The sequence below is a fragment of the Rattus norvegicus genome, chromosome 7 (genome assembly GCF_021556685.1).
Source record: "Rattus norvegicus strain SHRSP/BbbUtx chromosome 7, alternate assembly SHRSP_T2T, whole genome shotgun sequence".
NCBI classification, from domain to species: domain Eukaryota; kingdom Metazoa; phylum Chordata; class Mammalia; order Rodentia; family Muridae; genus Rattus; species Rattus norvegicus.
This window is the reverse complement of record NC_141540.1, coordinates 134,139,749-134,167,129: the sequence shown is the minus strand read 5'-3', so window position 1 is coordinate 134,167,129 and position 27,381 is coordinate 134,139,749. Positions and strand designations below refer to the sequence as shown.

General features: G+C 42.8%; 1 protein-coding gene and 1 long non-coding RNA gene across 31 annotated transcripts in view; one reads left to right on the top strand and one right to left on the bottom strand.

The window, feature by feature from the left end:
- Positions 1-27,381, bottom strand: part of Pphln1 (periphilin 1) — a 91,650-nt gene that overhangs the window by 58,614 nt on the left and 5,655 nt on the right. For 11 of the 23 annotated variants that reach the window (XM_087558530.1, NM_001440029.1, XM_087558531.1 and 8 more), the window contains 3 exon segments: positions 23,461-23,552; positions 15,427-15,630; positions 10,706-10,767 (listed from right to left, as the gene is read on the bottom strand). In XM_087558530.1, the coding sequence (XP_087414656.1) occupies positions 10,706-10,767; positions 15,427-15,630; positions 23,461-23,552 (358 nt within the window). 23 annotated transcript variants of the gene reach the window in all.
- On the top strand, positions 58-25,781 carry LOC108351532 (uncharacterized). 8 transcript variants are annotated; one of them, XR_015625907.1, is made up of 6 exons: positions 58-281; positions 637-729; positions 18,868-19,425; positions 20,009-20,101; positions 22,269-22,468; positions 23,118-23,766. It is a non-coding gene; the product is annotated as an uncharacterized LOC108351532 (long non-coding RNA). The 8 variants fall into 8 exon arrangements; XR_015625906.1 differs by having other exon boundaries at positions 22,269-22,447; positions 23,118-23,462; XR_015625902.1 differs by lacking the exon at positions 18,868-19,425 and having other exon boundaries at positions 22,269-22,447; positions 23,118-23,769.

Here is a 27,381-nt window from a genome sequence, read left to right as displayed (position 1 = left end):
TCATAAGCTGGGCATAGTGGAACACAATCCAGCATTCTGGAACAGAAGTGGAATTCTGTGCAAACCTGGGCTACAAAAAGAGGGTTGGAAGTAAGGAAGTAGGAATGAAGAGGTGAGGATAAAGGGAGAAATGAGGGAGGAGGAAAAGAAGAACACACACATTGGAGCAGCAGAACTCCGTCTCACATTCCACTAGAGCTGAACCAGTCTTGTGACTACACACCTACCTGCAGAGAAGGGCCAGGAAACATGGTCTATGTGCCTAAGAAGATGGAGAACAGGTGACTGATGGTTTGAAGGAGGATGACACCATAGGCTCATGTATTTGAAAGCTTGGCCCCTTGTTTTGGTGGCCTTGTTTAGAAGAACTGAGGGGGCGTGGTCTTGTTTAGAAGGACTGAGGGGGTGTGTCTTGTTTACAAGGACTGAGGGGGTGTGGCCTTGTTTACAAGGACTGAGGGGCGTGGCCTTGTTGGAGGAGGTGTGTCTTGTTTAGAAGGACTGAGGGGCGTGGCCTTGTTGGAGGAGGTGTGTCTTGTTTAGAAGGACTGAGGGGCGTGGCCTTGTTGGAGGAGGTGTCTGGGGCTGGTGAGGGAATCGCACAGCCCAGGCCCTCTGCTTCCATCTTCCATATAGGACGGGCTCGCAGCTGCGGCTCCAGTGTCCTGCCTGACAGTCTGCCTACTGCCATACTTCCCCGCTGAGGATCACGGAGAAACCCCTGAAATGGTAGGTGATGAACCTTAATGTTAGAGAACACAGCTACAGTGTACTCATATACATAAAGTAAATATCAGTTTAGGGAAACATGAAACAATTACTGCTGGGTGTCCTGTTATTTCCTCTGTAGTTTAGCAATCCATGCTCCTCAACCCAGTCTCACTTTTACCTTTCCGACCTAGACATTCTACAGACACTAACAACTAACTCCACCCTGGAGACTCTGAAACACCATCCGTCAGCCCAGGCTGTGAATTAATCCCACACATCTGTCTCGCCAGCAGAGCTAAGCTGCTGGATCCTAGAGGTCCCACACGCCTACAGGTTGGTCTAGCACAGTGCCTAGGCGGTCAATTCCCGGCAGCTCCCAATCCCTGTCAGCAGTGTCTCTGTCTTGGGAGCTCAAACTACCTCAGTAAGGGGTGCACACTTTAACCACCCCCCCCCCCATCTAATCCAGCAAACACTTTGCTGTCCGAGGAGTCCTTCCCTTTCCTAGGGACAAGGAGAAAGAGCGGCTGGAAGGAATGAGCTGCCTCTGCCTTGGTCACTAGGTGTGTGCTCATTGCCCATCTCTCCCTTCTGCACTCCCGTCCAGCAGTGCTGCTCCTGGTTCTTTGCTGACCACACTGCATCAGTTACCCTTCCCTACATTGGCTCTTCAGCCTTTCCTTTCCCTCCAACCTATGCAATATGCGCAAGTCACTGACGACCTAGAGAAAAGGACACCCAAAGGTCTCTTCAGCCACGCTCTCTCCAGTTTACAATGTTTTCCAACTCCTCTTACTGTATTTTAAACAGGTTAGTCACCTATGATGAATCTACCTCCATCCTGTCACCTTCATGCAAACTCGAGTGCCCTGTACCCCGCACACACACTAATTCTCATTTGTAGTGGACATCAGGGATTCTTACCACTTCCAGGGTTCTGACTCTACTGAGGTTTATAATTAGTCTCAACTAAGATGAAAACAGACAAAAAAAAAAAAACAAAAAACAAAAAAAAAACAAAAAACAAAAACAAAAACAACAAAAAACAACCCCACAAAACTGTTGTATTGTAGAAGATAAAGTTCAATGTACCAGTAAATATGAAATAGTGCACTATTAATACTTAATCACAGGATTCATATGGATACCGGAAAACCACTACATTCTTGCCAACCACCTTACACTTCCCTCATTTTACACACTGTAAAATCCTTTAATCCTTTATTATGTTTATTATAAAACCACATAAATAAAGTACAGGAAGTGACTGTCAAAAATCAACCTTGTCTGAATTAGTAATACTTGGTAAAGCATAAAATGTTTTTTTTAATAAAAAGCCAAAATAAAACCCTAAAATATTCTGAAGTTCATTTAAAAGGTGTTTTAAACATAACTGTAAACACAGAAACCAAAGGAGCAGGTGATGGCACACCTGATATAAAATGAATGACCCATCTCCACGAAGGAAGGAGGGCAGCAGGGCAGGCAGGCAGAGTAAGCCTAAGAAAGCCCTTAAGATGGTCTGGCTCCATTCGTCGGACACTTCAGCTTTAGCTGCGCTCACTTGTCTTTTGCTACATGAGGAACACTGGCTACACGTTAGACGTGCCTGTACAAACGCCACACAAGAGAAAAGAGGGAAGCTCAGCAGTCAGTAATAGGTGGGCTTATAGCACAACATGAAAGCAAGGTGGTCCTGTGGAAGCCAGCAACGACAAACCACAAAAAGAAGGTTCTAGAAAGTAAGCTCTGCAGGGTCCAGATTAACTGCTGGAGGCTGTGAACAGGAAAAGCCGCTGCTGATGCTCATGCTAGGCCTGAGCTGGGGCTGGGCCCTCGTAAGCTCACAGCTGATACAACACTCCACAGATGCTGTAGAAGACAGAAACTTTCTGCATCAAACTCCAGGACTTTGGAGCAGTCACTAAGAGAAGGAGCAACCCCAGTTCCCACTGCTCTCCATTCTAAACGTACCACACGTACCTCAGGCCGGGCTAGAAGCCGGGGATGCTGAGAACGCAGAATCTAACACATTTAATCACAAGCCTAACCTATGAACGAGGAGAGAAATGAGTAACTGTAAAGACTACCTCAGAACTACCCAAATAAGATGTCTAAGAACAAAACACTCAAAGAGGACAGTCTCTTCTGACACCTCAAAGCCAGGGCCCTCACTGACAGACAAGAAATTATAGTGCCACAAATTTACTGTGCTCAGTGTAAGCATATACCATATAAAACAAATGGAGCTGTAAAGGAGCCCACACCTTGCTGTATATGCAGACCAGCATATGTCTAACCCTCAGAGCTCTGGAGGCTAGGAAGTCTGAGATCAAGGTACCAGAAGATCTCGTGTATAGCAAAGCCCTTCATCTTGGTTTGTAGTTGGTTGTTTCCTTGGTATGTTCTCATATGATGGAGAAGAGAGAAGTAAGTTCCACTGTTCTTCTTAATGTAGGTCCCAACCCCAATTACCAAGACTCTAACACCAAGCACAAAGCACCTACCTCCCAAAAGCGTGACCTACAGCGTCAGGTCAGGGCTACAGCTCCATCACGCAGGGCTGGGGTGGATGTACCTCAGCTGGTAAAGTGCTTGTCTAACATACACTATGCTGGATTCCATCTCTAGCACAGCACAAACTAGGTGCATAGCTGTACATCCTATAATCCCCGCGTTAGAGAAATACAGGCAGCAAAATAAATTAAAAATAAAGAAATAAATCAGAAACTGAAAGCCACCCTCCATTGTATAGCAAGCTGAAGATCATCCTGAATTACATGAGACCCTAACTCAAAAACAAAACAATACAAACAAACAAAAAATGAAATTAAAGTGACATAAACTCCAAAATATGAGTCTGAAGGAAGGAAAACCTGTCTGTAACACCTTCAGTAAGTCATTCAGGTAAGAAGAACTGATGTCATGAAGGTTATGGGAATGCGGGCTAGAGACTGGCAGCTGCGCAGACTCAGAGCAAAGCCATCAAAGGCCACTTACTGATTCTCAAGGGAAAATTAACCCATTACTACTGTCTGCAAATTTAGCTTCAACAAGTGACAAAGATCAATAAGACAATCAACATGTACAATCAAAATCACCTATGCATCTATGCAACGCAAAGAAAACATCACTTTAGGGACTGTCCCAGCAAAGTGTACCCAGATCAGGAACATGCCACACAACTCAAGGCTCAGGCTCAGTGGTAACATGTTTGCTTAGCAATTTAAAGCCCTGTACATCTTGCCAAAAATCAGGAGCCCTAAAGAAAGACTAAGTTGTTACAAAATAAAGAGGTAATTTGTAACCCACTCCAGTCTTTCTGTAGCACTGGGCATCAATGGAGACATTAATAAGACCTCCAGGTTATGGATACATGAGTCCTCTGAACTGTTCTAAGAACTTATCTTATAAGTTTAAAACATTGAAAGTTCTTTCAATTTCTTCCCACAATTCAAAGAATCACTGTGTATACTCTACTGGATGGGCAGAAACTTACAGCTGACGTGGCTTTCTTACATACTCAGAATACTACAATTACATATATCTAACCATACTTCTTGTTTGGTGTATAAAGCAGTCAACCTTGTTCTAAAGCAACTGCTACTCTCTACTGCTACGGCCTTTAATGTCACCTACCTGATACTGAGCACTGTCAACAGACAGCCAGATAGGTGACAGGAAGTCAAAGCTAGAGTTTCTGTGATTAAAACTTATAACACCCAGACCTCATGCTCAAGTAGTCTCTACTTCAACCTGCTTTCTTTTTCTGAACAAAAATACTTTGATATTTGTTAACTGTGCATAATTAATGCTAGCTCACCATGCATAATTTGTTTTCTATGTATTATGAAAATATAGAGCACATGAATGTGGCTCCTGCTTACTCTGAGAAGCTAAGAAGAATATCCGGCATAAAAGAAATATAATAAATGAATGAAGACAGACTCTCTAACATAAAAACAGAATTTATCTTGTTTGAATGCCCATGGAATAGTTAAGAAAACGTATTAAGGGGCTAGGGATTTAGCTCAGTGGTAGAGCGCTTGCCTAGGAAGCGCAAGGCCCTGGGTTCGATCCCCAGCTCCGAAAAAAAGAACCAAAAAAAAAAAAAAAGAAAACGTATTAATGATGATTGACGATAAATGGATTTTAAAGTAGAATAGTATTAGAGCAGCAGTGCATGGTCAGAAAATAATCAGAATATACCAAGACGTCAGGACCAAATAAGAAGGCACCATGGTTAAACCGTTGCATAAAGGAAACTGCAAACATACTCACACTAAGGAAAGAGAAGAAAAAACAGGAAAATACCCTTTGGCTCTTGAAAAAAGGAGGCATTTTGCATATTGACAACTGTGAAATTTAAAAGACATGTTTCCCTTTAATTTAGAAATTCTTCATTTGATAATTTAGCAGGCAAACCACAGTAATGTTTCATAAAGATACTACAAGCTGGGATCTGCTGCAACTGCTTAGACACTGTGAAACTGGAGTCCAAATCATGTGGCACTGGAGGCACGCTGTGGACTATTATCTGAGCACTACCAAACAAACAAACAAAATCAATGAAACAAAAATCCTCAAGGGTCTTTCACAAACAATTATTTTTCACAAATTGGCACATGAATATACACCAAAACTTAAAATTCTAAGTATTAATGAATGGATAAAAGATACAGAATGCACATCATTATGTTAACGCGGCTATAGGGATTAGAAAATCGTATGTGATTTTTAAAATTAGCTTGTTTTTAAAAGTGCTTTTGGATTTTATGTGTATGAGTGTTTGTACCATGTATGTGCACTGTGTACCTGAAGCCACAGAAGCCAAGCTCCTGGAACTATGACTAAAGACAGTTCTGTTACCATGGTGACTAAGTTAACCAAGTCATAACTTCTGCAATGGCAGCATGTGCTCTGAACTGCTGAGACATTTCTGCAGGCCCCATTAGTTTATTCCTCTTTCAAAACAGGGTATCGGCTCGAAAGAGGATTCAGCGGTTAACTCTATGCTGAATTCTTCCAAAGAACCCAAGTTCAGTTCGAGCACCCATGTCAGGAGGCTCAAAAAAAGCAGTCTACAGCCTTCTGTAATCTGAATTGCAGGAGGATCCGATATCCTCTTCAAGGCCTCCATGAGCACTGCACACACATGAACAAATACTAACACACACACACACACACACACACACACACACAATTAAAAATAAATCATTTTTAAAAAGATAAGGTGTAAGGCTGGAACAGCCTTGAATTCTCCATCCCTGTTAGTACCTCCTAAACCCTGGGATTACAAACTTAACTCAACTCATACCTGCTCTTATTTCATTATGTATGCATGTACGTGTGCACACAGACACACAGACACACACACACTCTCTCTCTCTCTCTCTCTCTCTCTCTCTCTCTCACACACACACACATGTACACACACACAAGGGTAGAAAGGACAGTAAAAATTAAAAGAGGAACTGTTAATAAAAATCAAGGCAAGGGCCTGCGTCTGCAGTTGGCTATCCGTTTATACAGTCACCGATGCTCAATGTCTACAACCCACCCGCCACCCAGTATTGTTTCTCTGGGGACAGAGTCTACTGTAGAGCTGAATGTTCTTACAGCTGTGCTGCCAAACTGTGAGGTTTAATCACCCACTGCAATGGAGCAGTTTTATAGCTGGTCCAGGGACAGTCAGTCATCTAGGTCTTGGTGATCACAGCACTAGTGTGAATTAGCTACTCTTTCAAGAAAAAGGAAGAGAACCTGTTTGTTTCCTCTTGCTAGGCAATGTCCTGGCTCTTGATAATGGGTTCCTTAGCCAAAGTGCAGCCAACTGTGTGCAGGAAGCTGTCACCTCTGCCTATCACCACACTCTGGGATTTGAAGTGGCTGACTGGCCCTCCCACACTGGACCCTCACTGACTGAGAACAGCAGCTGACTTGCTTGGATCGAATGGATTTTAGCATCTAATTCTGGCATCTACAGAACTGTGGCAGTTTAGTCCTTGCCACTGTGAAGGAAGGTCAAGTTAACTTCCGCTGTCTTCTTCTGCATCCCCACCACCTCCCTGGTGTTTCTCTATTGCCTCCCTCCACTCTGCTGCTGTCCCATCTTCTTTCCAGGACATACACTCCTTTGTCCATCCCATAGAATAACCAGCCCCTTCACCTATGGCCCCCGACCCCAGAACAGTTCTCTAAGACTGTGGCTCCTTCCCCTTACAGTTCATGAAGTCAGCTTTTCTTACTGTGAGAAATGCACAAGAGAAGGCGACTTAGAGGAGGCAACACTTACTCTGCCTCACAGTCTCAGGTATAAGCTGAGGACACACCTAGTGACTCACTTCATCCACAGAAGCCCCACTTTACAGTTTCTAGCATCAGCAACTAGGAACCATGTGTCCAACAAATTAAGCTGTGAGGGGCACTCCATAGCATCCTAGTACCCAAAATGCTCACATCCATCCCAGAATAACATTTATTCAATTCATTTCTTTTTTTTTAAAGATTTATTCATTTATTATATATAAGTACACTGTAGCTGTCTTCAGACACACCAGGAGAGGGCATCGGATCTCTTTACAGATGGTTGTGAGCCACCATGTGGTTGCTGGGAATTGAACTCAGGACCTCTGGAAGGGCAGTCAGGGCTCTTAACCACTGAGCCATCTCTCCAGCCCTATTCAATTCATTTCTTATATTTTGTGTGTGTTTTGTTTGTTTTGGAGACAGGGTTTCACTATTTAGCCCTGGCTGGCCTAGAATTCAGTATGTAGATAAGGCTGGCCTCAAACTAAGACACTGGCCAGCCTCTACCTCCTGGATTGAAGGAATGAATCTACCACTACACATAGTTAGGACAGTTCTATCATTGTGCAAACGTCTAAGAGCAAAATCTCTTCTGAAACTCAAAGCAAACTCTGGGAGGACCTGTAAAATTCCAAAAACAAGTCATACACTTCCGGTATACAATATGCTATGTTACTTTTCCTTCCTTTTCCCAAAGAAGACAGTGATGACCAACGCAAACCAAAATAAAGGGTTTTCCTGAGAACTTGGGTTTCTTACAAGGCAGCTGTGGTACCCCAAAGCCCACTTTAGCAAGGGGACTGGAGATCCCTAAAAGACTCACCATCGGTTGGCCTGCCACTGTTCACTGTATATATTAAGGGGAACCTTGCCACCACCTGAGTTTCTTGGGCCTTGTATCAGTAGTTTTCTGAAGCTTATAAGCCTCCTTTCTCCCCAAGAAAGAAGTTTTAATTCAGAGGAAATAGCTAAGCACACAATGGTAGAGAGTAAAATACCCATACCAAAATGAAGAAACAGAATGAAGAGCAAAGAACTCAACCAAGGCGAGCCCTATTGTGTAGGTTGCCTATAGCTTTCCTTGAACAAACGCTCCACATCCCTAATATCTCCAAATTCCGTAGGTATCGACAGCAACTTGGGCTTCACTCAATAGCTTCACACATTACCCACTGGGGGCAGGTGCCAGCACTGTGACCTAGCCATACACTGCCTGACCTCCTAGTGTTTCCTCTGAAATCTCAGTGAAGTCTAAGACTTCCTGAAAGTCTTTACCTGTCTGAATAATTAATTACATGGATAATACCAAGGACAGCTTAACCAGAATCCACACCTTGCAGCAGCCTGAGCGCTGTGACAACTGAGCACAGGAAAATCCAAAACTGTGGATTAACACCCTTACTTGGGCACTAGTTATATAGCAAGAAGAAAACAGAATAAGAAAACGAGATGATTTCCAAGATGATCTAAGGCATTTTACTATTATCCAAGTATTTGTCTTTTTTTTTTTTTTTAAGTGCTAAATACAGAACCAAGGGCCACTGGCATCGTCTAAGAAAGTGTTATACTTGAAGGGAAGGGCTCATTGGTTAACAGTGCCTGATGCTTCTTCAGAGGGCTGGGGTTCAGTTCCCAGAACTCACATGGCAGTCTGTAAGTCCAGTTGCAAGGGATCTGACTCCCTCTTCTGGCTTCTTTGGTATCAGGAACATACATACATACATACATACATACATACATACATACATACATACATACATACACATACACATACATACAAGGTTGCTGTTTGCCTATTATGTTTGTGTGTATGTATGTGATATGTGATGTGTGTATATATATGCAAAAACATTCATATAAATAATAGAACAAATCTTGAAGAAGAGGAGGAGAATAAGGACAGAAGGAAGCTGCATCCTCAGACCACAGCTTTTTTTCTTTCTCATAGCTCAGATCTCTTTGAACTCAACTTCTTCAATATGCATTTACTTGTTTTCTGGGCAAACTATAAACTTTTAAATGTCTCAGTGTACTTTTTTGTTAAAATTCTCACAGTAAACTTGGATATCAAGAGACCAGCAATAAGCACATCCCAATCCAAATACCAGGCTGCCTTCAACTCTCTTTCAGCACAGTTATTAGTCTAGTATGATTAAATTCAGCTGAGAGAGTCTCAGGTCATGCTCAAGATGAGACACAGGGTTTGCTACAAGGTAACAGGAATGATTCACCTCTATTGCAGTTTGAGAGTAGCCTCGACTCCATCTGGGTCTAACCATAGTCGTTCCTACACCCCTGGTAGGATGTTCGGCTTCTGAGCTCCTGCCAGAATGATTGTAAGCGCCACTTGCAGCACATGAAGCTGTTTCCGCAGCCTTTTATCGATCTTTCCAACAGAGACACTGCCTTGGGAAGCACGTGGCCAGAGCCACACCCCACCGTGTCCCACTTTCTGTGAGATTTCCAACACTGTAACAAACAGCTACAAAACAGCAAACTAAGGAACCACGATTTAGAGCAGCTTTCAGTCCATGGCTGGCCTGCTCTGTACTCTGCCCTGGAGCTTAGGTTTATATAAGGAGAAAGTGAAAACAGCAAGCATTAGTTAACATTGGTTAAATGGGATTAACAACCTTACTTGGACACTAGATACATAGGAAGAAAAACAGAATAAGAAAGTCTCATCTGAGACAACAGAGATAAAGCTTATGGACTGACGTCTGCTTCTGTAAACCTGCCTGCCCCTTCCCCCTTTTTCTGGAAACGAGCAGACAGCAAGTAGCTGACTTGACTACACCCCTGAAATGTTCACCTTCTATAAAACGTGCTTGGCTCTGGAAAAACACTCCTTTGGGGCAGAGATGAAAAGACCACCCAGGATGGTCTCATAACAACGTAAGCTGTGAAGTATTCTCATGGGGCTGGGCCTCTCTAACACTAGCTAGAGGCCACAGCTCCACAAGAATAAAAGGGCTTCCCTTTTTCTCAAGTGCTGAGAATTTCTTGTTGGCGAAGGGTGAGTAGCCTTAAGCAGGTGAGGTAAAACATCACAGCAATGGAGCATATGTGAAAGACTCACTTCTGGTAGCCAAGAAGACCAGGGACCCAATTTCTACACAATGTAGCACTGACAGCTGAGAGCCAAGCTGTCACCATGTAAGTCTACTGGGGACATTTCCCACAGGTCCCAGGAACCTACATGTGAAAGGAGATAACCAAACCCCAAAAGTTGTCCTTTGCCCTCCATCACAGCACATACACCTCACCACACATAAATACATACATACATACATACATACATACATACATACATACATACAGATATACACACACACAAATAAACAAAAATAATTGAAACATATAAATAAATAGATCACCAGAGAAAATGCCTTATAACAGAAGACACTTGGTAAGGCTGAGTATTTTCAAAGGCTACTTCTGGAGAAATAAAGTGTTTTACTTTCCAGTTAAGCAAAACTACATCTTGTAATTCAGACTTATTTTGAATATACCATCAATTATAAAATGTCAACATCAGTTACTAGCTACATCACAGTCAAAGAGGACATAATGCTTGCTGCTCTCAAATCCAAACCCTAATGAAGCCATTCAGCTATGCATTTGATGCTATATTTCCACAGCACAAATGAGTGGAGAATCAATGTACTTATTTTTATCTACTTACCTGTAGTCAGACTGCCGGCTTGTGGAATGATCATCTCTTGTCCATCTGTAGCCAAATTCATCCTGAAAAATAAAAAAACAATAATTTGGGTTTTCGTCAGCCTCTTTCTGAACACCCTCTGAGGTAAAATTACAATGAGAGTAAGATCACTTCTCTAGGGATGCCTGAGCTTCCAAAAAATTAGTACTAAAGATACAAGTCACCCATTTCAGCTACTAAGGTCGACTATGAGCCTGTGGTACCACTTACCTGTATGTTACAAACTTCATTATCCCCGCCAGGAGACTCACAAAGACTTAGTGCCACAGATACCTGAACAGACATGACAACAGATACCAGCCATCTGCAGACAAAGGCCCAGTCAAGTGTACACTGACCCGCCTTTTCATTTTCCAAGCTCTCTCTCTCACCAATGTTCTTTTTTCCATCTTGCTTGTTTTCTTTCCTCATTTAGCTCTCAATAAAGGTGTAATTAGAAGCAATCTAGCAAGAACTTTCTCTGACAAACAATATTGTGACACATGATACAAACTTTAAATTAATCAGGTAAAGCCATTTTGTCCTCTAAGACTCCTACTCCTGCACAGGGGACTGAAGAGATGGCCCAGTGGTTAAGAACACTGACTGTTCTTCCTGAGGTCCTGAGTTCAAGTCCAGAACTCACATGGGGGCTCACAGCCATCTGTAATGAGATCCAAACATGTGTATGTGAAGATAAAGCACTGATATATAACGAAAAAGTAAATAAATATTAAGAAAAAACCCCACATGGAGCTGAAGAGATGGCTCAGTGCTACTCTTACAGAGAACCTATGTTTGATTCTCAGTACCCAGAGGTGATCCAGTGTCTTCTTTTGGCCTCTATGGGAACTGAACATCCACATGCAGGAAAAACACCTATATAATAAAAATATAGGCTTGGCAAGGAGGTACATGCTTTTATTCTCAGCACTCCAGAGGCAGATCTGTGAGCTCAAGACCAGCCTGGTCTACATAGCAAGTCCCGGCACCAGGACTATAGAGACTCTGTCTCAAGAAAACTAAAAGAAGTAAAAAATAAAGAACGCAACATGCAAACTACTTACAGTAAGAGACTAATATCGCTAAGATATTTTTTATTTTCCCAATGAACATTACAAACCCAACACTTTTGTAAATAAAATGTGTCCAGATTTTCATTATCAACTTTAAATATAATGAAGAGAAAATAAAAACTCCATAGCTGGGCTGGAGTGATGGCTCAGTGGTTAGAGCACTGACTGCTCTTCCAGAGGTCCTGAGTTCAATTCCCAGCAACCACATCATGGTGGCTCACAACCATCTGTAATGAGATCTGATGCCCTCTTCTGGTGTGTCTGAAGACAGCTGCAGTGTACTCACATAAATAAAATAAATATTAAAAAAAAAAAGAAAAAAACTCCATAGCTATAATAATAAAACACTGGATCCAGTAAGTACTTTCTATAAGTAAATTCAAGATAAAAATTAGTGTTCTAAAAGTTCTAAGGACTATAGGTGTGCCAGTTGTTTATGAAAAGAGAAAAAAATGTACCTCACATCTAAGAACAAACAAGTTTTTGTGTTAACATGGCTTTGTTTTGTGGTATTGAGGATCCAACTTAAGGCTTCCTGACACGCAGAGCAAGAACTCTGGCCGCTGAACTGAGCCAGTACAGACAATGTGGGAGAGAGAAAGAGCGCCTGTGCCACTGCTGAACCTTACTATAGACTTCCAGACAGCACTCACATTCACAAGACGGCAGACACCAGCCAGTGAAAACAAAACTCCTCAAATGGACACAAGGGTTCAAGAGGGCAAGAGATTCCACTTCAAACCAGATACACTCAAACTAATAGAAGAAAAAGTGGGGACGAGTCAATCACATGGGCACTGGGGAAATTTCCTGAACAAAACACCAGTGGCTTATGCTCTAAGATTAAGAATTGACAAATGGGACTTCATAAAACTGCAAAGCTTCTGTAAGGTAAAGGACACTGTCATTAGGACAAAAGAGCAACCAACAGACTGGGAAAAGATCTTTACCAATCCTACAACTGATAGAGGGTTAATATCCAAAATATACAAAGAACTCAAGAAGTTAGACTCCAGAGAGCCAAACAATCCTATTAAAAAATGGGGTACAGAGCTAAACAAAGAATTCTCAGCTGAGGAATTTGGATGGCTGAGAAACACCTAAAGACATGTTCAACATCCTTAATCATAAGGGAAATGCAAATCAAAACAACCCTGAGATTCCACCTCACACCAGTCAGAATGGCTAAGACAAAAAAACTCAGGCGACAGCAGATACTGTCAAGGATGTGGAGAAAGAGGAACACTCCTCCATTGTTGGTGGGATTGCAGACTGGTACAACCATTCTGGAAATCCATCTGGAGGTTCCTCAGAAAAGTGGACATTGCACTATCTGAAGATCCAGCTATACCTCTCCTGGGCATATACCCAAAAGATCCCCCAGCATATAACGAAGACACAAGCTCCACTATGTTCATAGCAGTCTTATTTATAATAGCCAGAAGCTGGAAAGAACCCAGATGCCCTTCAACAGAGGAATGGATACAGAAAATGTGGTACATCTACACAATGGAATACTACTCAGCTATCAAAAACAATGACTTCATGAAATTCATAGGAAAATGGATTGAACTAGAAAATATCATCCTGAGGTAACCCAATCACAGAAAAACACACATGGTATGCACTCACTGATAAGTGGATATTAGCCTAAAAGCTCGAATTACCCAAGATAACAATCCACAGACCACATGAAGCTCAAGAAGGATGATCAAAATGCAGATGCTTCACTCCTTCTTAAAGGGGGGATCAAAAATATTCATAGGAGGGGATATGGAGGCAAAGTCTGGAGCAGAGACTGAGGGAACAGCCATTCAGAGTCCGCCCCACATGTGCCATATATATATCTCCAAGACTAGGTAAGATGGATGAAGCTAAGTGCATGCTGACAGGAACCAGATATAGATCTCTCCTGAGAGACACAGCCAGAGCATGTCAAATACAGAGGCAAATGCTAGCAGCAAACCACTGAACTGAGAACGGGACCCCCGGTTGGAAGAGTTAGAGAAAAGATTGAAAGAACTGAAAGGGCTTGCAACCCAATAAGAACAACAATGCCAACCAACCAGAGCTCCCAGGGACAAAACCACTACACAAAGACTATAGATGGATTGACCCAGGGCTCCAACTGCATATGTAGCAGAGAAGAGCCTTGTTGGGCACCAATGGAAGGGGAAGCCCTTGGTCCTGCCAAGGCTGGACTTCCGCCCCCCCCAGGGTAGGGGAATGTCAGAGGTACGGGAAGGGGGGTTGGATTGGGAGGGGGAACACCCTTATAGAAGGGGAGGGGGATGGGATAGGGGGCTTGTGGACAGGAAACCAGGAAGGGGAATAACTTTTGAAATGTAAATTTAAAAATAGCCAATAAAAAAATTAAAAAACAATAAAGAGGACAAGAGGTGCCCATGCTGAGGCCCAACCCTTTCTCCCTGAGATGACCTGGAGGGTTTACTGGGAAATGCTTGCTTCCCAGCATCTAGACCCTCCCTAAAGGAACAGCACAGCACTATAGATAAGGAAGCTGTAGCACAGCAAACTTCAGTCACAGTCACTAGAGACCACTACCAGGGCTCATCACCGCCTGAGAACACTCAGCACTCACAGCTGTAAATGACCACGAGACCTGGAGGTCTGCACACAGCCCTGGAGTCACTTCCCTCCATCTCTTCAACTGCCACCATGAGGTCAACAGTACAGTGTTTATGCTACTAGTCACCGGGTCAAATAGTACAGGAGAGAAAAAACAAACAGTATAGAAGAATAATATTCTAATTTGCAAGCTAGGACATTAGCAATTGCTTCCAACATGTCAATAAAATTAATAAATTAAAAAAAATTTCAAATACCTTCTGGATTATCAAGGACACATTAAATATAAGCAGCTAACATTTTACTTTCGGAAACATGGCTTTACTACCCTCTAATCTTAAATAGTAAAAAAGCTCTTCAAAGCAAACAGATCTTAAGAATGCGAACAAAAAGTGAGACAGTCAACTTAAGCCCACTTTACCACAGTGGTTTTCATGTTAGAAATACAGCAATTATAAACACAAAGTGACAAGCAGTGACACCAGCTCATCACTGACCGTCAGGTGTGAGTCTGCACATCCCTGCAAGGCTGAGGCTGAGGTGAATGAAGCACAGGCTAGGTGTTCAGCTCAGTAGTGCTCACCTAGCACAAGGGAGGCCATGGCCTTGCTGTCCAGCACCACACAAAGCCAACCGCATTGGAAGTATTCATGTCACTCAAAACTATCAGGATCCAGCGTCACGAGATCTCTGACCTCTATCTAGTCCCCTCTGGAGCTACAGCTGGCAGCCAACAGCATCTAACAGAAGGGCAACCAAACTCTGAAAACCTAGCACTCTGGCACCCAGGAGGCTGAGACAGGAGGACAGCAAGCACCAGGCAGGTGGGACCTATCCAGTAAGACCCTAGTACAAACGGGGAGGGAGGGCTGCAACTAAAATCAGGCTAAGCAACACAACAGAACACAGGCATCAGGCTCCACTTCCACCTGGACACAGCACCATGATCCCACTTTCAAGGCCTGCACAGAAACTTCAGTCACACGGATTTTAAACTTGAAAGAAAGAACAATTAGTACACGGGGGAAATTTACATACTCCTCTGTGAGATGGGCCACTTCTTCGATCATGAGAAAAACTGCGGCCCTCGTTACATACTCGGCAATCAACATGAGTGTAATATCTATTGTAGCCTTCATCGGGTCTGGCTAGCAGAGGTGGTCTCTTGTCTAGGAGAGGTGGTCTCTTGTCTAGGAGAGGTGGTCTCTTTGGCACAACATTAACTACTCTATGGTAGCCATCCTAAAACAGACAAAAAGAAATATAGAAACATCACTAATTTCTCTATTTGGTTTTGGAAATGTTTCTTATAAGCACAGGAGTTCTTAACCATAATTCAATAGAGTAAATGTACGAATCAACAAAAACACACCAATAAAAACGTGACTATAACAATGTAACTAATAGTAACATCTTCATATAAATTAGTGGAAATAAAATATTTCAGTGAAAAAGCAGCCCCAAGCGTTCACAGTAACACATAACAATACAAGGTAACAGTCCTAAGAAGGGGGGTGGAGCACTTGCTGTTTTTTCAAAAGATCCAGGTTTGGTTCCCAGAACCCAGATGGTGGCTCACAACTGTCTGTAAAATCAGGTCCAGGGAATGTGACACCCTCTTCTGACCCCTATGGGTACTGTATATACATGGCGCATACACATGCAAGCAAAACACGTGTACACATAAAGCTAAGCTAAATCTAAATAATATACTGTAAGTAAAAGAGGTCATTTTACCCACTACTACTGCACACCCTAGGAAGGGTCCAGCAGCATTCATTGTTCTTAATGACAGTGGGTCAGCAGCACTCTGTTTGGTCTACATTGTCTGTTTTATTAGAGTAGACACAGAGCTTATGCCCACAAGCCTGCGAACAGGGATGAGCGGATTCTGAACTAGGAAGAGCAGAAGGAAACACTCTCCTTCCCAGAAGCTCCAGAGCATAAGTATCTTTAGCTCTTTACATTTAGACACAAAGTATAAAAGCTGATCTAAAATTAGAACTAGTTTCCAAAGTTATATATTCATGATGATTTGAAATATTTAGTAACTTGTTAGGGGTTGCAGAGATAGCCCAGGGGTAAAAGGCACTGACTGCTCTCCCAGGGTCTAGTCAATTTCAGCACATGGTAGCTCACAGCAGTCTAGAACCCTAGTCCAGGGAACTGAAGCTACTGTGGCTTCCTTGGGCAGGGCATACATACCTGCACAGACCTATTACATGTATACAGAATACGCATATGCATAAAAAAGATAAGATCTACAGGACATGCCATAATCTGGCCTAAGCTTTCCAAGGAAATCCACCGACAGATTTCTGTTTTATTGAGACATGTTCTCACTCTGCAGTCTATGGCCTCCACCAGTCTTGCTTTGTGAGGCAGAATTTCACACTATATCAAGAATGGCTTGGAACAAGGACAACTCCTGTCTTAGCCTCCTAAGTGCTGGAATTACACGTGGCTTAGCACGCGCACAGTAAAGAAGTCAATTTTAAAAATAAGCCATCTTAAGTTTCCATATTCCAATTTTTAAAACTCTACTATGAAACATATTTTTATCTTAGTAAAACCATCAACTAGATGGTTGAATAATTTGACACATAATTCTATATTATACTTTCCACCCAAATATTAAATCTCATAATTAACTGGATACAAATTAAATCATTTAAGGGCATTTATTTCAAAGTATTTCTTGAGATTAGGGTGACATACAGTTGTAGAGCAGGGATTAGCATTCATAAGGCCCTACATTAGGGCTGGAGAGATGGCTCAGAGGTTAAGAGCACTGACTGCTCTTCCAGAGGTCCTGAGTTCAATTCCCAGCAACCACATGGTGACTCACAACCACCTATAATCAGGTCTGGTGCCCTCTTCTGGCCTGTAGTTGCATACATGCAGGCAGAAAGCTGTATGATGTATACATAATAAATAAATAAATGTTTAAAAAAAAAAAAAAGGGCCCTACATTAATCCCCTAAAACAAAACCCACAAATTTCCTAATATATCATTAAACATATGTGAACTTATTTTAGCACAAAAACATAGTGTTTTTTATTTTTTCATTTTTTTAATGTATGGTATAAGTCCACATGCTTGCGATAATTCACATGTAGAGGCCAGAGGAAATTTCAAGAGTCAGTTCTCCAAATCCACCATGTGGTTCCTGGAGATGGATCTCAGGCAGTCAGGTTTGGTAGCAAGTACTTTTACCCACTGGGCTATTGTGCATCCTATATAAAACGTCTTATTTAAAATTAAAATGTTATATAAGGACCTTCCTTAAACATCTTTATGCTTTAGAGACATAAGAAATGTTTATATATGAAACATGAATAGTATATTTACTTCAAAATAGCCTTCAAAAGAGAGCCAGTGATCAAGAACACAGGCTGCTATTCTAAAGAGCCTGGGTCCAATTCCTAGCACCTACATAGCAATTCTCAACAGTCTATAATCAGCTCTGGCCCCAGGGGCTCCAACACCCTTCTGACCTTAAGCACCAGGCATGCACAGACATAAGTGCAGACAAAACACTGGTACACAATGTAAATAAAAGTTTTTAAATGAGATAGAACAACCTAGAAAAGTGGAAAATGAAGACTAGAACACAAGTAACCAAAAGTAGACAATTGCTGCTCTCTTGGCACATACTTTGTCACTTATCTTGCCTACTCTTAAATACTTTTTTTTTTCTTTATAAAGAGCCAAACATAAGCCAAGCACAGTTAGACATTGCCTCCAATCCCATAATTTATAATACATATAAATTATAGCATATATAAAATATGTAAAATGCTATAATCTATGCTATAAATATATATTTACACTAATTGCTCACTCAGATACAGATGTCTAGGGGTCAACACAGTGGTTCAGAGGGACATCAAACAACAGATCAAAATATTTTAGGCTGACCCTACCCTCTAGATATATATCATTATAGAACTTGGCCAAAATATTACAGTATCTTTTCTGACAAGAGTCACAAAAAGATGTTAAGGCCTCAAAATCCTGTCAATTAAGAAATAAAATATGCAATGTGCGCCCTCCCATAGGACCCTTTGTGATACCTAGATTATCCCACCCATTCCCAGACTTCCAATGTCCTCCTCTAATATCTAGCCTAGTGAGCACCCTGACCTCTTCATCCACACTTCTTGTGTGATTAACCAGATTTAGCTAGGTCCTACAACATAGACTGGCCTTCCCCGCCTTCACTGCAGGGATGTGGAGGCCAGCATCCCCCTCCTAGCCACACCCAAACAACCATACACTCCCACATCACACCCAGGCCTATCCACCTCCACACTCCTGGCTGGGACAGGAACATCCTGTACATGCTCCAGGCCCCTCTGCCCACCTGCCTACATTCTAGCCAAGCCACACTCAATCTCTAGACCCAGGCCACCATAGCATCCTCTTCTCCCTAGCCCTGCTCCTTCAGTAACAAACCTAAGACTCTATATACACAGCATGGAGACAAAGAAAGCCTACATGTCCAGATCTCATCAGAGAATACTACAATATGAAAGACCAAGACAGCATCGTCCCTCCAGAACTGACCAGTTCTGTAGAAAGGTTTAACTACGAACCCCAGGACACTGAACTCAGAAGAACAATCATAAACCACATCAAAGAACTCAAGGAGTTTCAGGAAGACACAAGCAGCTCAGCGAGATCAAGGAGAAGGAGCTTAAGAAGAATAAACCTCTGAGTGAGTGTTGCCCACGACAAGGCTGACAGAAATACCAAAGACAATACCAGACAGGAAAACGGAGTAATAAATAAAAATACTGAAGAGAACTCAAGCTGAAATGAAGACGGAACTGAAATGAAAGAATCAAACTAGAAGACTCAAAGAAAAGCCTTGCGATCTTAATCATCAGAACATAGAATATCAGGTCTCGAAGTTAAAAGAGGCTCTAGATCAAATAAGCAGGAATGATGAAAAAGACATTAAAAACACAAAAGGAACACAGAAAATGTGGGACAGCAATAAAAACCAAACCTTTGGATTACAGGCAGAAGAGGTAAACTATAAGCCAGCCCCAGTTAAATGTTTGCCTTTTATAAGAGTTGCCTTGGTCACGGTGTCTCTTCACAGCAATAGAACCCTAACTAAGACAGCACCTAACAACAAAGCAGAGAGCTAGTTACAAAGCTAACTGGATGAGCTGTCCCTGGGTGGACAGGGGATTATCACCCCAATCCAGTCACTGTGTAGAACAAGTCTTTCCTTGCATTCCCTCCAGTGTTTCCTCCCTGTGATAACAATTGCCCTGGCTATTTTGGCTTGTTTGAAATGTTTATGTAAAGGAACTCTAGGAGACACACTGCTGAACCCAGCTTCTGGCCTTCGGTGCTATGTAAAGTTCAACCATGCTGCTGGATCTGGCAGTAGGCCACTTACCCCACTAGTGGATTATCTAACTAGTTCACACGTTCCTCCTGTTAGACATTCAGGCTGCTGCCAGCTCAACACTCCCGTACCAACGCTGCTTATAAACAAGCATGCAATGGTTTCAAATTAATGTTAGAAGACCTCTGTTTCATAAGCAAGGATTTTAGAACTTTATTTACTTCTATGTATGTGTGTGTGCCTGGTAAACCTAGGTGCTGGTGCCAGAGGTCAGAGGCCATCAGATATCCTGGAGCTAGAGTTACAGATGGTTGTAAGCTGCCGGACAGGAGTCCTCTGGAAGAGCAGTAAGTGCTGTGCTCCTGAGCCCTCTCTCCAGCCCCTTAAAATCGTGTATATGGGGTAGGTTTTTAACTAAATCCAGTGTTAGGAACAACAGCTGCATTTGCGATTTCTACACTTTTCTACAAATGCCAATGTGTCCATTAAAGTCAGGCATGAATATAAAACCACTTTGGGAAGGCACATGGATGGCTGTAAGCACTGGTCGACTCTTGGGAGGCTGACGAAGGAAGAAAACTTGTTTTCCCTGAATAGAAATCAGCACAACAGCAAGAACCACCTGTGACTTTGTCGGTAACAAAAATCGCTGGTCTATTCAAACCAGGTGTGGTAGTTTGAATACGGCGTCCTTAGTCGCAGGCATTTGAATGCTTAGTCTCTAGTTGGCGATGCTGTTTGGGGAGGCTTAAAGGTGGGACCTTATTGGAAAAGGTATGTTACTAGAGTTTTAAGAGTTTAAAAGACTGCCATTTTGGGACCCCTTTCTCTTCTCTCTGCTTTGTCCATGCAATTAAAGATTTAGCTCTCAACTTGCTGCTCCAGGCACCATGCCTGCCAACTTCTCTGCCATTACTGACCTTACATACTTCAGGTACTGTGAACCAAAACAAGTCCTTCCTGTGTAAACTGCCTCAGCCATGGTGTTTTATCAGAGAAGCCGAAAGTGGCTAGTATAGCAGATTATAGCCATCGGTCCACACATCTGATCATGATACTCATCACCAACTCTAGCAAACCCTTCCACGAGATCTGGATATCTAGCCACCGACTGCTATAGCTTCTACCTCCTGTAGGGGTCATCTCTTATGTACTGTGTGGAAGCATACATGTCAATCAATGAAAAGCCTGTGGCCTGTAGGAAAGAGTAGAACAGGGAGGGGTATCTCCAGCAGAGAGGGGGACCTATGGGAAAGAGTCAAGCATGGGAAGATCCCAAACACTAGCCTTACATGCTGGTATAAAACACAGAAATACCCGACAGGAAGACTTCATGTCACTAGTAGCATGTTTTAAAAGATGGCAGTGGGGTTGGGGATTTAGCTCAGTGGTAGAGCGCTTGCCTAGGAAGCGCAAGGCCCTGGGTTCGATCCCCAGCTCTGAAAAAAAAAAAAAAAAAAAAAAGATGGCAGCACCCACCACCTGCCCTTTTTCTACCCCCCCCCCTTTTTTGAGATGTTTGGGATCAGTCCAGAGGACCAGAAATGTTAGGCAAGCACTAACTACATTACACCCTCAGGTCTTCTACTCTAATTCTCAGCCCATTCTAGGAAATCTGTGCTCTAAACACCAATTGCCTATCCTTTTACCAAAAGGATGGCCTTAGACCTCAAGCATTATCCCTTGTTCCCCACCCCCATTTCTTTTAAACCACTTCCCCTCTCAGTTTTCACTTCCTGATGAGGTCATTTCACCATACACTAACTCAATGATCCTAAGTCAGACTCTTCAGTATCAGCCTGGGCCAGTCATGCATCTTGCAATCTTAAATCAATACACTCTGCTACTCACATCGGTAATTTAAAGCTACTCAGTTAAGCAACCACACACAAACCCACATCTTTCAGATCAATGCCCAGCTGGTAAAATAAAATTTCTATTCAAGAGATATATTCTTGGTGGGAAACAGAACTTAAAATCATATCCATAAAATAAATCTTTAAAAAGATTTTTGGGGGGGGGGTTAGGGATTTAGCTCAGTGGTAGAGCGCTTGCCTAGGAAGCGCAAGGCCCTGGGTTCGGTCCCCAGCTCCGAAAAAAAGAAAAAGGAAAAAAAAAAAAAGGATTTTTGGAAGGTATCCCACAGCTATGACACTTAGCATGCATTAGATTTTTTAATCCCTCTATGCAAATCATAAATGATTTTATCAAGTAAAAAAGGAATAACAACCTATGATAGATAATTACTGGGTTGGGCCTTCCTAATATAATGGGCTTGTTTTTTTTTTGTTGTTTTGTTTTTCTCTTTCTACCTTAAATCATTTTCTATCGGGCTAAAGAGGTGGCTCAGCACTTGAGAGCCCTGACTGCTCTTCCAGGGGTCCTGAGTTCACTTCCTAGTGGCTCACATCCATCTGTAATGAGATTGATGCCCTCTTCTGGTGTGTCTGAAGACAGCTACAGTGTGCTCATATATAATAAATAACTTTTTTTAAAAAATCCATTTTCTATCAGCTCAACCTGAGCTGTGGTGCAGGAGGCCAGTGAACGGCGACTTTGAAGATGACACTGCTCATCTACATGACGTACAGGATCAAGTCATATACGGCCAGCGAGGCCTGGCCGCACAGTCCTGTAAGCTGCCGCAAAGCTGAGGCAGGAGGATCACAAGGGCAAGGCCTGCATGGGTCCTAGTGAGTTTACGAGAAAACTAGGTACTTTAATAAGATCTTGTCTCAGAAGAAGAAATGAAGTAAAGGGGGTGGGGTCAGTGGATCAGGGTCAAGTACTTGCCCTTGCTGAGAAAAGCTCTAGATTCAATCCCCACTGTTACAGCCACACACACAAACCCTTAACACTGTAAGTAAAAAATTCTTGACAGGTAAACAAATATTTATGCCTTTTGTGGTAGACAAAACATCCACATAACATTCTACCCAATGTTCAAGATGTGTCTGTGCAGAAGACTAAGGGCTTCTTGACCTCCAAACCTCCTTGCAGTCCTCCATGTACAACTCCAGAGAGAATATATCCAGTCGCTTAACAAATGCTGAGCTTCCGCTACATATGGGACTAGATACAGCTCCAGGGACAGGAAATAAGGTTACCAAGAATATTAGAGTCTAGCTCAGAAGCCCCAACTCTCAGAATAGCAGACAGAAAATCAGAATTATCTGTCCCTTGTGACATCGGCATTCTTCTCACCTATAGGCTGCCCAACCAAGCACAGGCAAGCCAGTGCTAACTAGAATATCCACATGCTTCTGCTCCAGAAAGACTCCCATAAAACGACGATCTCTGGGTATGGGTAAACGGTTATATTAAATCATAACTTCAACTTTAATATAACTTTTGTTGTTGTAGGCTGGACCAGGCTTGCCTTGAATTCAGAGACCCACCTGCCTCTGCCTCCCAGGGCTGAACTACTTCCCGAGTGACACCGTGCCAGCCTCGACTTGTAAACACTAGGGTGACAGAGTAACAGCAGCCACCAGAGTAGATGTTCAACAGTTCTCTGTTACCGCGTAGTACAATATTAGCAAAGATTTTCCTCCACCAACTAAATTCAACTCAAAATCTTTTCCCTAGAAACTTGAATATATAATACAGATTTTTTTTGCTTTTTAAAATGATACTAGAAGATGCTAAAGAAGGCAAAATGGCAGCAAGTTCTGCGTGTGCTTTCCTCCACGAGGCCCTGACTTACACTGGGATGGCTCCGGGGAGGCACTCGTTCTCTCGGAAGTCGCTCGTAGTCATAGCGTCCCTCAGACCACATTTCATCTCTTGTGGAAGCCACTAAAAAGAAACAAACAATTCTGGGTTTTCTTTGTCGCAAGGAAGAGACAATAAAGAAGCAAATGCCTGCCAAGACACCCAAGAAGCTGAGCGAGGAGGGAGGAAAGCAATGTGTCCCTCAGTTAGATTTATAAATACGTGTAACTGTGCACATGAAGTCTACCTTCTATTCAAATGTTATTTAAAAGTTCAATAAAACTTTTCCCACCAAACATCGCATAAACCAGTATCTTCACTGTCAAACCATTGCAAACCAGAAAAGATAGCACTGATGAACAGTTTGAAAAATGGGCCTACATGGCTACTCCAATTAAGGTTCACCTAAATTCATGATGTAGCAAAGCTGGCCTGGATATGGCAGTCTCGTCTAAGCCTTCCAGAGTACAAGGATTACAGGTATATCCCAGCACACAATGCTGCAGTTTGACTTTGTTCATTGTTTAAATTTTGTATTAATGTATTTGTATATGTGTACATCATGTGTAGGCAGGTTTGCGTGCACATCCGTAGCTCAGAATGTGTGTCAAAGTCAGAGGACAGTGCAGGAGAGTGTTCTGTCATGGGGTACTGGAGTTCAAATTTGGGACATCTGTCTGTCAGGGTTTCTATTCCTGCAAACATCATGACCAAGAAGCAAGTTGGGGAGGAAAGGGTTTATTCAGCTTACTCTTCCACATTGCTGTTCATCACCAAAGGAAGTCAGGACTGGAACTCAAGCAGGTCAGGAAGCAGGAGCTGATGCAGAGGCCATGGAGGGATGTTACTTACTGACTTGCTCCCGCTGGCTTGCTCAGCTTGCTTTCTTATAGAACCCAAGACCACCAGCCCAGGGATGGCACCACCCACAATGGGCTCTCCCACCCTTGATCACTAATTGAGAAAATGCCTTACAGCTGGGTCTCATGGAGGCATTTCCTCAAGGGAGGCTCCTTTTCTGCGATAACTCCAGCTGTGTCAAGTTGACACACAAACCAGCCAGTATAGCATCAGTCTTAGTGAACTGGCTTTGCTGACTAGGCCATCTCACAAGCCCTCTGGTTTTAGTTTGTTTTTTCTGTCCTTAAACTACTAACCCCCATGCCACAGCATTCCAAGTGGGGAGTTATAGTAGTACACTGCAACAATATTCAAAAGATGTTCGAATGTATCATATAAAAAATGTGATGAAGAGCTGGCGGGTGGTATGGCACGCCTTTAATCCCAGTACAGAGAGGGGAAAGGAGGGAAGGAGAGAGGGGAGGGAGGGTGAAGGAAGGGGGGGTTAGACTCCATGAGACTCTAGATGAATGGTGAAGCATAACAATGTAAAACGCTGAAGGAAGAGAAGGGCCTGTAATGAAAAGGGCTAAATCTATGACAGGATAAAAACCTAAAGTGGGCCCTGTGTTACAGGCTAGTCTTGGCTACCTGGGAGGACTGCTTGACCCCAAGACTTCAAGGACAGTCTGGTCAATGTTGGCAAAGACACTGTCTCAAAAGGAGGAAAAGAGTATATGTTGGCTATTTTTATGTCAAGTTGACACAAGCCAGAATTATCTGAAAGGAGGGAACTTCAATCGAGAAAATGCCTCCATAAGATTCATTTTAGGACATTTTCCTAGTGATCAATGTGGGAGGCCCCAGACAGTTGTGGGTGGGGACATCCCTGGGCTGCTTGTTGGTCCTTGGATGAGCAAGCCATGTGGAGCAAGCCAGTAAGCAGTGCCCCTCATGGCCTCTGCAGCAGCTCCTGCCTCTAGGTTCCTGACTTCCTGATGACGGACTTTGGTGATGGGCTATGGTTGTGGAAGTGTGAGCCCAATGAACCCTTTCCTCCCCAGCTTGCTCTTGGTCATGGCGGTTCGTCACAGCGACAAAGACCCTGAGTAAGCAGAGCGTGAGTATGGGCAAGCACTGTCAGTGTCAGCACTTCACATGAACCGAGGGCCAGCAGAGTGTGCTCTACAAAGACTGTCAGCACTTCACATGAACCGAGGGCCAGCAGAGTGCGCTCTACAAAGACTGTCAGCACTTCACATGAACCGAGGGCCAGCAGAGTGCGCTCTACAAAGACTGCTCTTAGGTGCACTTCCAGGAAGGCTGCAAAAATGGAGACCAGATTTCCAGGTTGTTCCTGATCCAGTTTGGAATTTTGGCCTATCAGTTTGGAAGTTATCTCAAATATTAGAATCAATGTAAGATCAGTCAGAGAACAGTGAACTATAAAATAAGGATCTCTAATCAACCTGGGTCCTGGGCTTAGGTTGCTTTTTTTTTTTTTGGAATTCAGGTTGACACTGCCATTTCATACACAAAACTCAGCTATGTTCCTTGTTCAAGCTGGATCTTGAATTAAAATTATCGCAAAAAGAAACAGGCACTAAAGAAGGATAATTAAAGCACTATAGAAAATATGCTAAAATTGCTTTCAATTCAGATAGTCCAATGCAAGTTTCAGAGTCATTTAGAAACATTCTTAAGTACAGTCATCTTTTGATTCATGGCATGTGTTGCTTATGACATTATTTGGGTTTTAGAAATCAATCCATGGACAACCAATCAATGACACTGCTCATGACTAAGTGGTTCCCTCCCATCACTGGAGTTCCAAAGTAACTCCAGGGTCTAAAAATAGTGGCTCAGTGGCTGAAAGTGCATTTCACTCAAGCCTGAGGAGTCTGGATCCTATCACGCACATGGAAGCCCACTGGGATGCGGTTTTAAACCCCAGTTACGTTATATGAATGTTTTTGTTTTAATCCCAGATATGAATCGTCCACAGCTGTTAACTATGGCTGTCCAGTGCTCTAGTTGGGTTGTTAATCCCACATATGAATCGTCCACAGCTGTTAACTATGGCTGTCCAGTGCTCTAGTTGGGTCGTTAATCCCACATATGAATCGTCCACAGCTGTTAACTATGGCTGTCCAGTGCTCTAGTTGGGTTGTGATTTTTGCCAGCTGCAAATAGTTTAATTCTGAGGACTTCGGGGTGGGTATACATGTGAGGGCCCCAAGAGAACCACAGTGTTCTGAAGAAGCTGCTCTCCCTCTGTGCTCCTGGTCGCTGCTGTTATGGTTTGTCAAGTGGTCATGAGCAAATAAACGAGAAGTTGGAGATCTCCTATCAGGACTGGACTTACCCAAGGCACATGACAACCATAATCAGCAGGAAGCAGCCTAAAGAGTTCTATGGCCCCTTTCCCCTCTAACCTTCTTTCTCTTCTACCTAGGAGGCTAGGAGCGTGTGTGTGAAAGGGATTAGTTAAGGAATAAGGGTTTGAAAGGGAGGTAGAGGTATAAAAACCAGTAAGGGGGAAGGGGGTTTGACCAGGGCTAGAGAAATGGCTCAGAGGTTAAGAGCACTGGTTGCTCTTCCAAAGGTACTGAGTTCAATTCCCAGCAACCACATGGTGGCTAATGCCCTCTTCTACTGTGTCTGAAGACATCAACAGTGTACTCATATAACCAAAAACACATAAATAAACCTTTAAAACAAAAAAGTCAACAGCCCACTGTAGCTCCACTTGTAGCACCAGTATCTGAAGGGTCAGACAACAGGATCCCTGGATGATGTCCAGGTTCCATAGGAGACCTACGTTAAAGGAATTGGCCGAGGTAATGGTCCTCTAGTCTGTGCGTGCCCAAACATACACGTATGCATGTAAAACACGCTTTTAATTTTTAAAAGTACTCTTCAGTAATTCTCTGCATCACAACAAAGCAGAGAACAGAATTAGAATTCAATGTGAAAAGTGCAAACTTCCTTTAGAAGTGGGCCAATACTTGACTCCAAAATATAAGAGCCTCACTCTTATGCAATAATCAAACCAGGATATGAAGAATATAGT